The 13,152-nt window shown below is 44.2% G+C and overlaps 2 protein-coding genes across 8 annotated transcripts in view; both read left to right on the top strand.

Annotated features, from left to right (window-relative positions):
- The window catches only part of LOC123507220 (zinc finger protein 567-like), a 67,258-nt gene that overhangs the window by 48,177 nt on the left and 5,929 nt on the right, over nt 1–13,152 (top strand). For 5 of the 7 annotated variants that reach the window (XM_045259950.1, XM_045259969.1, XM_045259932.1 and 2 more), the window contains 3 exons: nt 5,543–5,657; nt 7,694–7,872; nt 8,687–8,736. In XM_045259950.1, the coding sequence (XP_045115885.1) occupies nt 5,543–5,657; nt 7,694–7,872; nt 8,687–8,736 (344 nt within the window). The remainder of the gene's footprint in view (nt 1–5,542; nt 5,658–7,693; nt 7,873–8,686; nt 8,737–13,152) is intronic. The other 2 variants (XM_045259978.1, XM_045259960.1) reach the window with 1 other exon arrangement.
- LOC123507302 lies at nt 8,745–13,129 on the top strand. The gene is made up of 2 exons (XM_045260059.1): nt 8,745–10,014; nt 12,658–13,129. Exons 1-2 carry the CDS (start codon nt 9,946–9,948, stop codon nt 13,054–13,056), a joined length of 468 nt encoding a protein of 155 aa, XP_045115994.1. The 5' UTR covers nt 8,745–9,945; the 3' UTR covers nt 13,057–13,129.

Genomic DNA, 13,152 nt, shown 5'->3' with positions numbered 1-13,152 from the left:
AAAAACTTCTAACAAGGTCACCGCTGACCACAGTGGTGGTCCCTCCGGAACCCAGAGTCGGGAATACCAACGCACTTGTTTCACCTACTTCGGGTTTCTTCGTCACAGACGTCTTATCCGGCCGCAAATTTTTGGTGGACACGGGAGCTTTCCGTTCCCTTTTCCCAGCCACGGCAAAAGATAGATACAGCCCGTCCACACATCCATCAAACATCAAGCTCATCGCGGCCAACGGTACCACAATTCCAACCTACGGTACACGAACCATCCCTATTCAAGCAGCCGAACGCAGCTTTTCCTGGGATTTCATCATCTCCGATGTCAAGACACCTCTCCTGAGAGCAGATTTCCTAAGTCATTATGGACTGCTCGTCGACGTCACCAACCGTAAACTGCTGGATGTAGCAACCTTCCGCTCAACACCCCTTGGCTGCCACCACTGGCACCCAGAAATCTGCTCGGTGAGGACAGATACACCCTATGACACGCTCAGCCAAGAATTTCCTGAAGTATTCCGACCAGAACTTTGTCAGAAGTCTGGCAACCCAAAAAAACATGGAATTTTCCACTACATCAAGACGACAGGCCCTCCCATTCACTCCAGGTTTAGACGCCTCTCTCCTGAGAAGCTTCAAGCAGCAAAGCAAGCTTACGCCGACATGGAACGAATGGGCATATGTCAGAGGTCATCAAATCCTTGGGCATCACCTCTTCACCTCGTCAAGAAAGCTGATGGAACCTGGCGGCCCTGTGGCGACTACAGACGCCTCAATCTCGTTACGGAACCAGATCACTTCCCCCTTCCCAACATGGCGGACCTTACTTCAAATCTACATGGGGCCAAGATTTTCTCCAAGCTCGACCTCCTAAAAGGCTACTTCCAAGTTCCAGTTTCCCCAGAGGACATACCCAAGACTGCAGTCATCACACCTTTCGGGAATTACACATTCAACTACTCCACCTTTGGACTCAGAAATTCAGGGGCTACCTTTCAACGCCTAATAGATGGCATCCTCGGTGATTTTCCATTCTGCGCCTGCTACATGGATGACATCCTGGTCTTCTCCAAGAACACCGAGGAACACCTCCAGCATCTCTGGAGCGTTCTGCAACGACTCCAGGACAATGGCCTAGTGGTGCGTCAAGACAAATGCTGTTTTGGTGCTGCATCTGTGGAATTCCTTGGCCATCAGATATCACCATCTGGAGTCTCCCCTCTCCCGTGCAAGGTGGATGCAGTTTCGAAATTTCCTTCTCCCACCACCATCAAAAGACTCCAAGAATTCTTAGGTATGGTCAACTACTACCACCGTTTCCTCCCGAAGATTGCCCAAATCATGGAACCGCTCTACAGTTCTCTAGCTGGCAAGCCGAAGAAGCTGGAATGGGGACCAAAACAGCAGAAAGCCTTCGAGGCGACTAAGACCGCCCTCGCTGCAGCTACAACTCTCTCTTTCCTCTGCCCCGGGACTCCTCTCACGCTCACCACGGACGCAAGTTCCGTCGCTGTTGGAGCAGTCATCGAGCAGACTATTAAGGGTACGATGCGACCGCTGGGATTCTTCAGTAGGAAACTAAGACAAGCAGAAGCAAAATATAGTACTTTCAACCGAGAACTACTTGCTGTATACCTAGCTGTTCGTCACTTCAAACACCTCCTTGAAGGAAGCCCATTCACCATCCGTACAGACCACCAGCCACTGGTTCACGCCTTCTCCAAACTGGGTGATGTTTGGTCTAACCGACAACAGCGGAAACTGTCCAGCATCGCCGAGTTCAACTGCACCATCGCGTACACCACCGGAAAGCTGATTCCAGTGGCAGATGCCCTCTCAAGAGTGGAGATAAACTCGGTCCACCTCGGAATTAACTATGATGAGATAGCAACTGCCCAAGAGGACGACCCTGAGACTGCAGCCTACCGCACCGCCATAACCGGACTCCAATGGAAGGACATCAACTTCGGAGACAGGGGCCGCACCATCCTCTGTGATGTCAGCACCGGTCGACCACGCCCTCTCATCCCGAAGCCCTTCCGCCGCCAAATCTTTGACATCATCCATGGGTTGTTGCATCCATCTGGACGGTCGAGCACCCATCTGATAAAGGAAAAATTTGTCTGGCATAAAATGAATAAGGATATAAAGCAGTGGGCACGTTGCTGTTTCGCCTGCCAGACCAGCAAAGTCAGCCGCCACACTGAGTCGGGGACAGGAGAATTCCACCAGCCCAAACGTCGTTTTGGACATCTTCATGTCGATGTGGTTGGTCCCCTTCCACCATCAGACGGAGCACAATACCTCTTCACCGCTACAGAACGCTCCACACGATGGCCTGAGGCAATCCCCATGAAAAACGCTACCGCTCAAGACTGCGCAGAAGCCCTCTTACATGGATGGATCAGCCGCTTTGGCGTTCCAGATGAGATCACTTCCGACCGGGGTCCTGCTTTCATCTCTCACTTGTGGACGTCCTTGGGAGAATTAATGGGGACAAACATCCATCACACCACGGCATACAAACCAGCAGCCAATGGTATGGTAGAGCGAACCCACCGCACCCTAAAGGCTGCGCTGATGGCACGATGTACTGGACCAAACTGGAGGGCCCAACTACCCTGGGTCCTCCTTGGGATCCGGACATCGCCCAATGAGGGACTACGCGTCTCCCCTGCTGAGATGGTGTTTGGAGAGCCCCTCGTTGTTCCAGGAGAGTTCTTTCCATCATTCTATACCACTGAAGATGGCAACTACCTCGCCAGACTACGCCAGGTGGTGGGGAAGTACCGGCCATGCGTCAAGACACTCAAGAAGTTGCCCACACGGCACCTCCCGAAGTTACTCAAAGCCTGTAAGTTTGTCTTCGTGAGGAACGATGCTCACAAGTCACCCCTCACCCGCCCCTACCGGGGACCCTACGCCGTCCTGGAGCGTAACTCCAAGGCATTTCATCTCAGCATAGCCGGACGCAGCGACTGGGTGTCCATCGACCGTTAAAGCCTGCCTACTTAGAGGAAGAGGAATCTGCATCGACATCGCCCCTTGTTGATGGCCATACTTCTATGTCAGACCACTCATGTGCACCTCCTCCTACACCAGTCTCTGCAGATAGACCTCGCCTGGCCTCATCCTGCGCAGGACGGCTCATTCGACAGCCAGAGAAACTTGATCTTTAACTAGGCAGGGACTCTCTTGCGGGGGGAGTATTTGTAACGTTGATTGAGTCACCCCTTCAATCAACACAATCTCCGAAGAGAACGGAGCAGATTGACGGTGACTAAAACAAACTTACAAAGATATTTTAATCTTCTTTTTCTATGATTTTGTGATATGGCATTTGATCAAATATGAGTGTAGTATTATGTTTAACATTTATTGTACAAGAAGACAAGTGTAATAATTGCCTGTTACTTTAAATACCACCATATGGTTGCATAGGATTTTTAGGATTCGCATTTATTATCTTATAACTTTGTGTATATGTTCAAGGTGTCAATAAACTGCATCAGCTACTGGAATCAGCTTTCAACTCCTTACAAACTAACCTAACCTTATTGAGTGAGCTAAATGGATGAAGCTAACCTTACTGACAACCAACTAATCTCAGTGGAATGAACCTAACTTTACTAAGGTAACACAACCACTAACTGACCTAACCTAACCTAACCAAACCTGCCCTGGCCTAACCTAACCCAGGCAGTCAAAGCTCACTCACTGTATCTGACGTCTTGTAGGACGCACAGGCTTATAAGACACATCCACATTTCAGCAGGTCAGTTTCAGGAAAAGAAAAAGTTTTTAGTGTATTTAAGGTTATACTGTTGAGGGCAATGTAGCCAACACATTATATAAGCAGAAAACATGGTCAGTTTGATGGTATGTCATTTCTGTCACAGACTAATATTTTTCAAGTTATGATTGTTTTTTAAATTCAATTTTGTGCTTGCTTCTCATTCTCAACAATCTCATGGGGCCTCTGGGAAATTGTGGTTTTTGGGTGGGGGAGGATTACATGAAGTAATGTGAATTGCAAAAGAGATCTGAAATCAACAGAATCACATAAAAAAACTCTGAAAATGCTTTGATAGCGTTGATGGCGGGTGGATATGGTAACCCCGCTGTTGGATTGTTTACACTGAGTATCATTGCCAATACTACACTCACGGCTGTATCCGTTACACCGTGGCCCACGAAGGATACTAAACAAAACTCAACCTTGCAACCAACCAATGTCATCCTCAAGTTGTGGCCAATGTGAGGCTGGGCAACGAATGTTACGTTTACCTTTCCTTGTGCTCTTTATACGTGCCACACACGTACAATTTTTTCTGTAGGTGGCGGCCTAGAGGGCCTTGCTGCTGCTCTATTGCCATGCTCCTTAGAATAATCTACCACTTGTAGTTTGTAGGAGATTGTGTAGCTTGATCATTTTCCTCCTGTGGCCATAACGGCGAGGCCCGTCAGGGTGTTAATTGTTAACTGTCGGGGATTGCCTTTGCATGGCACCCATTATGTTGTTATCTCTTTTGTTGTGGCTGGTTCATTTATTTTTTTCCTTATTTTCTCTTGCAATTTTTGTCTATTTTCTTCTTTTGTTTTACTATCAATTTTATGATCATGAACTTGTTGTCATTCATCACTTTCAGGTGGCACTGAGTCACGGTTCTGACTTATCGGCTCATATTTGTAAACATGCATCACGTCCTCACAGATTAGATTGCTTTCATTTTTGTTAAACTTAATATTAATAATAATAAAAATGCATGCAATACATTAATGATGCATGTAGTTAAGGTAGGTAGAGGTACTAATGGTGAGCTAGGTTAGTGACCATCAGGCAGATGATAAGCTTATTGGAAGTCTCAACTTAGCATATTAGACACAGGACAATTTTAGACATGACAATTTTTAAGGCAAAATTTTGAGAAAAAGGTACATCCTATATTTTGTCAATGCAGTAGTTTTTGCAATAAAGGAACCTTACTGAGGGACACTGGCCTGCTTATGGAGCAGTGGTGTGTCATTGGTCACGCTGGGTGTTGTCACTGAGAAGCACTGTTTGCTGGTCTGCACCTGCACTCTCTGGCACCTGTGAGGCAGGTCACTGTTCTGGGTGGCACACGGTGCTCACCAAGTGCCTCGGATTCGATCAGCGGGAGGAATGGCTGCTGCCGCACTGCTCTATCTTTGCTTGTTGTTTACTGGAAAATGTGTGTGATTTTTAAGCAAAGAATACTTCTCCAAAAGTGATGAGGGTTAGTGGAATGCAGGTGTGGGTGAATGCACGCATTTCATAAGACAGGCTTTAATGGAGATATGCTTACACTTCAGTAAAACAAATACTAACCTGGTCTGTGTTTGATATTTGTTTGAGTGCAATGTTTGTGTATTGTTCCTCTATGGCACTGACCTTCTTCCCCCTTACCAAGACTTTCAATGTCCCACCCCAAGGCCAAGGTCCAGAGTATGTGGAGGCTTCCTGGATGACACACTGCCCCATTCATTCCCTCTCTCTCTCTCTCTGTCTCTCTCATCTGTTTCAGTGAGCTCCATCATGGCCCCTTTTCTTCCTTGCTCCACAGACCAGGACAGAGTCGAGGACGGCGCCCTGCTTGGCACAACATCTCATATCTCAGGCTCACTGTCCAGCCACAGTATGTAAGTAAGAGCTTTGATGAATGTGGAATAATAATGTTTTATATTTCAGGAATGATTGATTTGAGGCCAGTCATGGGGTGGTCTCGGGGGTCACTCTTGATGGGTCCTGGTCCCAATCTTATTCTTATTATAGAGTTCTATTACTCGATTAGTGCGATATTGATCTATGGGCACAATTTCTCAGTCCTTTCCCCATGCATTAAGGGAGAACATATATATATATATATATATATATATATATATATATATATATATATATATATATATATATATATATTTATATTTATAAATATAGTTTTTATATATATATATATATATATATATATATATATATATATATATATATATATATATATATATATATATATATATATATATATATATACATATATATTTATGTATATGTATATGTATATATATATTCTGTTTTACAGATGATGTTAAAGGCATGAGCAACCTCAGCATTATTAAGTGTTTTCTTTGTCTTTTCTATTTGTGTAATTAAATGATTGTTATTAACAGTAAGAGCCCCGATGAACTCTCCAGTGGAGTTTGTAACAACGTTTCGTTCCTCTTCAGGGAACAGCTTCAGGCTGAATGTGCCAAGAGGTTTGGCTAGTGTGGCTTATTATATCCTGGGAGTGGATCAGGTTGGTACCTGATCCACTCACTGAAGAGGAATGAAACATTGCTACAAACTCCACTTTTTGCTTGAAACAATGCAATGTGTTAGTAATTCCTTATTGGCTGCGCTGGTAGCAAGACTCAGAACACGGCAGACACTTCCAGGGTTCAGACGTGTGGCCGCTCACAGTGGCTGCCTGATGGAGTTGGTGTTTACGTTGTGTGAAACAATGGTCAAAACTGCCTAGGGATGGATTTACATGGGATCCTGATTTGCTACTAAAGACTTTTGACAGTTTGATTCATGCTTTTGTCTTGGCAAAGGCTTCAAACATCAGGAATATTTTGCTTACCCAGAATGAGATTATTTTTAGAATTGGTGATCCACTTTAAACCTTTAATGTCAAACATCATTTGCAACAAATAAGTTTTAGTGGTCTTCCTTTGAATGTTAACCTTTGTATTGTTGATGCCTTAAGGACATATTTACAGTTGACAAAGAAGCTGAGAATAAGACCAGATCAAAATAAACTGTTGTTAACAACCAGGAAACCTTTTGGGCTAGCATCACAGGCCACAATTACTAGATGGGTCAAGAATGTAGTGAGAGAGTCTGGTATAAGTAAGGCTTGGTTTAATGCCTATTCAGTTGTGTCTGCATCCACCTCTACAGCATTTAGAACAGGAATGGTGTGGGTAAGGTTTAAACAAGCAGTTGGTTGGATATGTGAATCTACTTTTGTTAAACATTACAACAAGACCATATTAGCTGTGGGTTGCCTTGGACAGAACACTCTGAAATCATGGGCTGAGAGTATGTAGTGATCTATTTTTGATCTCTAGTTGTTTATTGTTTCTTGCATAGACATGTATGTATGTATGCACATTTGGTGTTTCAACCTTTTTGTTATGTTGGGGATGAGGCCACGAACAGTCATGCATGACGTCACACTGTTGGATAGCGCAGCCGATGAGGAATTATGAGATCATCATAACTTAGCGTGGTAAGTGTGCGATGATCGGGGTTCCTCTTAGGCTGTGCTGTCCAACTATGTGTGGTGATGCGTGCTGCCCATCCCATTTCACTTCATGTCCCTTTGTTTTTGGGGTTCTGTTTGTTATATAGCTCGTTAGTATATTGTCGTTTCACACATTTGTGTCTATGGTTTCGTTGTCATTTGTTCTTGTCATCTCTGTCTCAACCTAAATTTAGTGTTATGCTTTGTGAATGGATGTTTTTCTGGGAATGTGCTTCCACAAATCAGTTTGACATCCCCAACTCTGGATGAAATCTGAGCCTTGCTACCAGTGCACCGTAAGTCACGCATAGGTGGACAGCACAGCCTAAGAGGAACCCTGATCATTGCACACTTACTAGGGTAAGTTACAATGATTTCTTAATTCTCTTACAGGTCTGACTTGTGTGTGGAGGAATATGAAACCAGATGCAGCAAAAAGTTTGAGTTGGACAACACCATCTATGAGAAACTAATCTCTGTCTTACAAAGTGGAAATTTTGTCAACGGCGAGACAAAACCAGAGAGAAAATTCATCCGTAGAAAAGCATCAAACTTCCAGTGGGATGCATCACGTGAGTCTTGTACATTGTTCTCCTGTTTCATTTTTCGCGTGTAGGTCTCTCTGTTGCCTCACTTTGCAGCCACCTTGACTCTGACACCAGCCATATAGAACAAGGTTTTGTGGTCACGTGTTGTCAGAACTCTTAACAGCTTTTCACTCAACACCCATACAGTAAAACAGACCTTATGCAGGCCTCATACACCCTTGCTCTACTTTTCAGGGGAACAGACAGACTTGTCATTTTTTTCCTCTTTGGCCGCTCTTATCTTTGCTGCTGTTTCCTCTCCCACCTCCAGATAGCAGATTTGTTCCGCCTCTTCCAGTTCCCCGCCATCCACGGACAGATTTCCTTTTTTTTTTTTTCCTTGCTGTTGTTGTTCTTTACTTGTACAAGTTGAGCATGTAACGTTCTGTACTCCCCTCCAGTTCCCCAATCCTGAACATCTGTGATGACATCACTGACTATGTACCCTCTACACACTGTATAGAGTTCACACTAACTCCCATACCACAGCTACTCCATGACCGTCTCACATGCTCTGCCCTTCCATTGTTAAAAAGAACAATCAATCAAGACACCGTTAATCAAACGGTATCTGAAGAATATTTGAAATAAATGGAATCTGCCCCACCACACTGAAATCCCCTTCCCATAACTAAGTATACACAGACTCATTTACTGACATGATCCAATAGGCATTGATCAATATCTCTTCCTATTGTTTTATAAAATGGAGTGACAGATAGCCAGAGTCATTACCTGATTAAGCTCTGCTCCAACTCTGCTTATATTTTGTCATTTTTTGGTGTCTTTCTACTTGCAGGCAAGATTCTGTACTACATTGGATCGTCTGACGGCAAAAGGCGGCAAGTGGTAAGACAGAAATATGCACTCTTTTGTGGTCAGGACAATAAACTGCTTATGTAGTTGAGGAGATATGCATTTTTCCAATAGTGTGGAACAACCTCTTATCCATCATTGGCCCTTGGTCCACTCTGGCCTGGAGTTATAGTACTTGTAATGGCTCTTGCTGCCTTGTAGGAAATGGCTCTTTAGGCTAAGGCTATAAGGAACACTGACATATAAAACCACCTGCTGCTTTGGAACTTAACTCTATTCAGATAAAGGTTAGGAGAGGTGGTCCTGTGGTGCAGTGGTTAGCACGCTCATCTCACATCTGAGAGATCATGGGTTCGATCCCTGGTCGGGCCAGAAATTTCTTGAGCAATTCTACCTTAAACCCTGTGGCTCTGTCCATCCAACAGTGATCGGTACCAGGTTTAATTCCGGGATTTGTGACCCATTTCCTAGGTAGGTAAACTGTGGTAACCTGGATTCCAAAGTGGGCACTGCGTCCCAGAGTGGTGGACTCTATTCACCTCAGGCTCAAAGGCTGACATGTCAGGAGATGAGTGAGTGCAGCCAAGAACTGCATAGTGCATGCCCCAACTTCACTCTTACCTCTTAAGGTGCGTCCACACGATTGAACAATGTTTGACGGACAAAATTGTTACCAATTACCAGTGGAAAGCGGAAAGGCTCGCTGATGACGTCAGAAGCGAGCACCAAGTGGTGTACTGGACACTGTCCGTGTTCGCAGCATCGAAGCGTCAGACACTGTCTGGTGTGGAAATATACGATGCTGCCAGGCACACGACGAACAAAGTCACTTTTGGTTACAGGATTTTCAAAGTTTGTCAGTTCACTAGTTCTCAATTGTCCTGTTAACATGGTCAGCAGTACCTCAGTCAAGGAGAAAAGTTGGCACTGGGACAAAAAAGAGACTCTGCTACTAATAGAATTATACTGGCAAAATCCATGCTTATGGAATGTCAAGGCTGATGTGTACAATGATAGGAACAAACGTGTCGCGGCCATCAATGAAATAACGGCAGGACTTAATAGAATAGGATTATCTGTTACTACTTTTGAAGTGAAGAAAAAAATAGAATCCATCCGTAGTCAATATAGGAGAGAGCTACGAAAACTGGAGAAATCAAAGAAATCGGGGGCTGGTGCTTATGACATTTACATCTATTATGGTGTTTTGATGACCTCTGCTTCCTCAACGATGGCGACAGCATGAGAGAATCCGTTTCAAGTATGGATAGCCAAGTGTCTCATGTGCCTGAAGAAGTGTCTGATCATGAGGTGAGTACGTAATTGTCGTATATCTGTTTATTTACCTGTCTTTGAATGAGAAAACAAGAAAATGAAAACCCAAACCATGGCCATATATTCTTTATTGCCACAATCCACCTTTATAATACATTTGTCAACAAAGCAATGTAAAGTATGTTCAATATGCAACATTGGTGATTTCTATGATACATTACTATTATAATTTTACTTATAATATATATAATGTAACTTAGCCTCATGTATGTCTGTTTTGCCAGATCACAGAACCTTCCTCATTGAAATATTTCATATACAGATCGCGTACAATTGTGCCGTTGATGGTGGAGGTGTGTTCCTCATACTCGAGCGGTAGCATGCCAGGGATTTCTTCAGTGTTTTCTATATTTGCATCCGAACACAAATTTGGGGTGATAGGTGCTTTGCGAAGGTAATTATGTAGTGCAGTGCAAGCAAGAACTATTTTTTTAAAACTTTTTTTGGTTCAAGGTTAATGGCTTTATGAAACACTTCAAATCTTTTAGCAAGTATTCCGAATGCGTTTTCTACGGTGCGTCGAGCTCTTGACAGTCGGTAGGAAAACACGTTGCTCAAGGTTTTGATTTTGATGAGAGAAAGGTTTCATGATATGACGCTTCAGAGGAAATGCATCATCAGCAACGATCACATATGGTAATATTTTTAAGCTGTTAGGGAGTACCTCATCATCTGGCATACCCGCAGATCCTGCTTCAATATGCTGGTTGAGAGAACAGTTATCCCACACTCCACCATCCGACACTCTTCCATTAATGCCCACGTCAACATATATGAAGTTTGAGTCTGCATTGGAGACAGCCATATTAACCCATTCGCCCTGGAAGTTAGAAAACATGCACCACGCTCCATCTGGGCGGCCCGCGCGCGCCAAGATTTGAAGCTTTAGTATTGAATAATCAATGTTTTAGCCATAAACTCAATATATTCATCACATACTGTATATCAGGATGTGTAAAAATATTTGTATGTTACAATACACTTCCCATTGCTATGCTAAAAAGGAAAACAATACAAAATTTTACTTATATTTTATTGTTTTTTTTTTATTACAATTCGGGAGATTTCTCCCTGAATCTCTTGGGTGGTGGTGCTGTGATGGCGGAGGTGGAGGGCTGTGAGGGAAAGGCGGAGGTGGAGGGGTGCGGTGAAGCCGGAGGTGGAGGCTGTGAGGAAAGGCGGAGGTGGAGGGGAGTGCGGTGAAGCCGGAGGTGGAGGGCTGTGAGGGAAAGGCGGAGGTGGAGGGGAGTGCGGTGAAGCCGGAGGTGGAGGGCTGTGAGGGAAAGGCGGAGGTGGAGGGAGTGTGGTGAAGCCGGAGGTGGAGGGCTGTGAGGAAAGGCGGAGGTGGAGGGAGTGCAGTGAAGCCGGAGGTGGAGGGCTGTGAGGGCTGTGGGAAAGGCGGAGGTGGAGGGGAGTGCTGTGAAGTCGGAGGTGGAGGGCTGTGAGGGAAAGGCGGAGGTGGAGGGGAGTGCTGTGAAGTCGGAGGTGGAGGGCTGTGGCCTGGTAGCAATCATGAATTGCCATATTTCTGTCTGTACAGATAGCCTAAAGCGTCTTATATCAGAGTGAAGCATCTCATTTGCGGTAAACACTGTTATTTATTGTTGAAAAGAGTCCCCTTATATATACCTGTCATGCAAAATATACATTATTTCAAACGCGCGAAATGAGAGAGAAGAGAATTGAAATACGAATGGAGAGAGAGAGAGAGAGAGAGAGAGAGAGAGAGAGAGAGAGAGAGAGAGAGCTTCACATGTCACACACACACACACACACACACACACACACACACACACACACACACACGAAAACCTGCAAAAAACTACGAATGGAAACACTATGAGAGAGAGAGAGAGAGAGAGAGAGAGAGAGGATAGGATTAGAGAGAGACATGTGACACTGATAAGTGACTCTCTCTCTCTCTCTCTCTCTCTCTCTCTCTCTCTCTCTCTCTCTCTCTCTCGTCTGTGAGCTGGTGGCTGTGGTTGCTAAAGCTGACGAAACAGAATAAAATAAACCTTCATGCGAAAACTTATTCTTGTCTGCGATATAATAGTTACATATATTCATTTTCCTAGATAATATACATATCTAAGAGAACGAATGGCTGCTGGTTTTCTTGGGTACACTCATCTAAAACGCTTATGGCCTGCAAGACGTAATAAAATGTCCCCGGACTGGAGGTAAGGCTTCTGGACGTATATATACGTCACCGGACTGGCGCGCATAGCCACCATGACGTATATATACCTCCCCGGACTGAAGGGGTTAACACGATGCTGTGGCTTCCTTTGTAGTTGTAGTAGAAGGAACCACTATCAGGTGGTGGCCTTATCAGGATGTGCTTCCCGTCAACTGCTCCGATGCAATTAGGAAAGTTCCATTTTTTTGGAAAACCCCTCTGCTACACACTTCCACTCCTCCGCTGTTTGGGGTATCTGTTAATGAGAAAAATGTTATTAAAGTTTTTTAAGCATTCTCGATATATATAATATATTATCCTCTCTCTCTCTCTCTCTCTCTCTCTCTCTCTCTCTCTCTCTCTCGTGTGTGTGTGTGACAGGAAATTAAAACAATAATACATGTTGGCATACACTAATGGCATTTATCTATTTTCAGATATTCAATGATCCTATACTTCAACAAAATGAAGATGGTTCTGTAACCCATACAACACCAACGCCTGTCACACCTGTCCCAAGTACATCGCATGATAATGTACGACCTGCAACGCCTGAGTCTTCACGCATTCAGACTCAAACTACCGAAGGGAGAAAAAGGTCTTTACTCACTGACGAGAGGCATGAGGTGCTTCAAGAAGCGCTTCACCAACTGAAAGAACTATCTCGATCGGAGAAGGAGGATAGCAATGAAGAAAGTGCTTTTGGTGATGTTGTTACCAATGATTTGCGAAAGATGAATGAAGAAAATAGGATCCATGCACAGAAACTAATTTCTGAGGTACTTTATCTGGGAAAATTAGGGAAGCTCACCTTTTCATCCAAGGTTGTTGGCTAATTATGTACGACCATAATTTTGTCTGTATTGAAAGTGGCATCAATATGTTTACAATAAAGCTGTGAAAGTAACAGTCATAGTATGTCTTTGTCCCAG

Source organism: Portunus trituberculatus, chromosome 2 (genome assembly GCF_017591435.1).
Source record: "Portunus trituberculatus isolate SZX2019 chromosome 2, ASM1759143v1, whole genome shotgun sequence".
Taxonomy (NCBI): Eukaryota; Metazoa; Arthropoda; class Malacostraca; order Decapoda; family Portunidae; genus Portunus; species Portunus trituberculatus.
The sequence above is the reverse complement of the archived record's forward strand: the minus strand, read 5'-3'. Positions and strand labels throughout refer to the sequence as shown.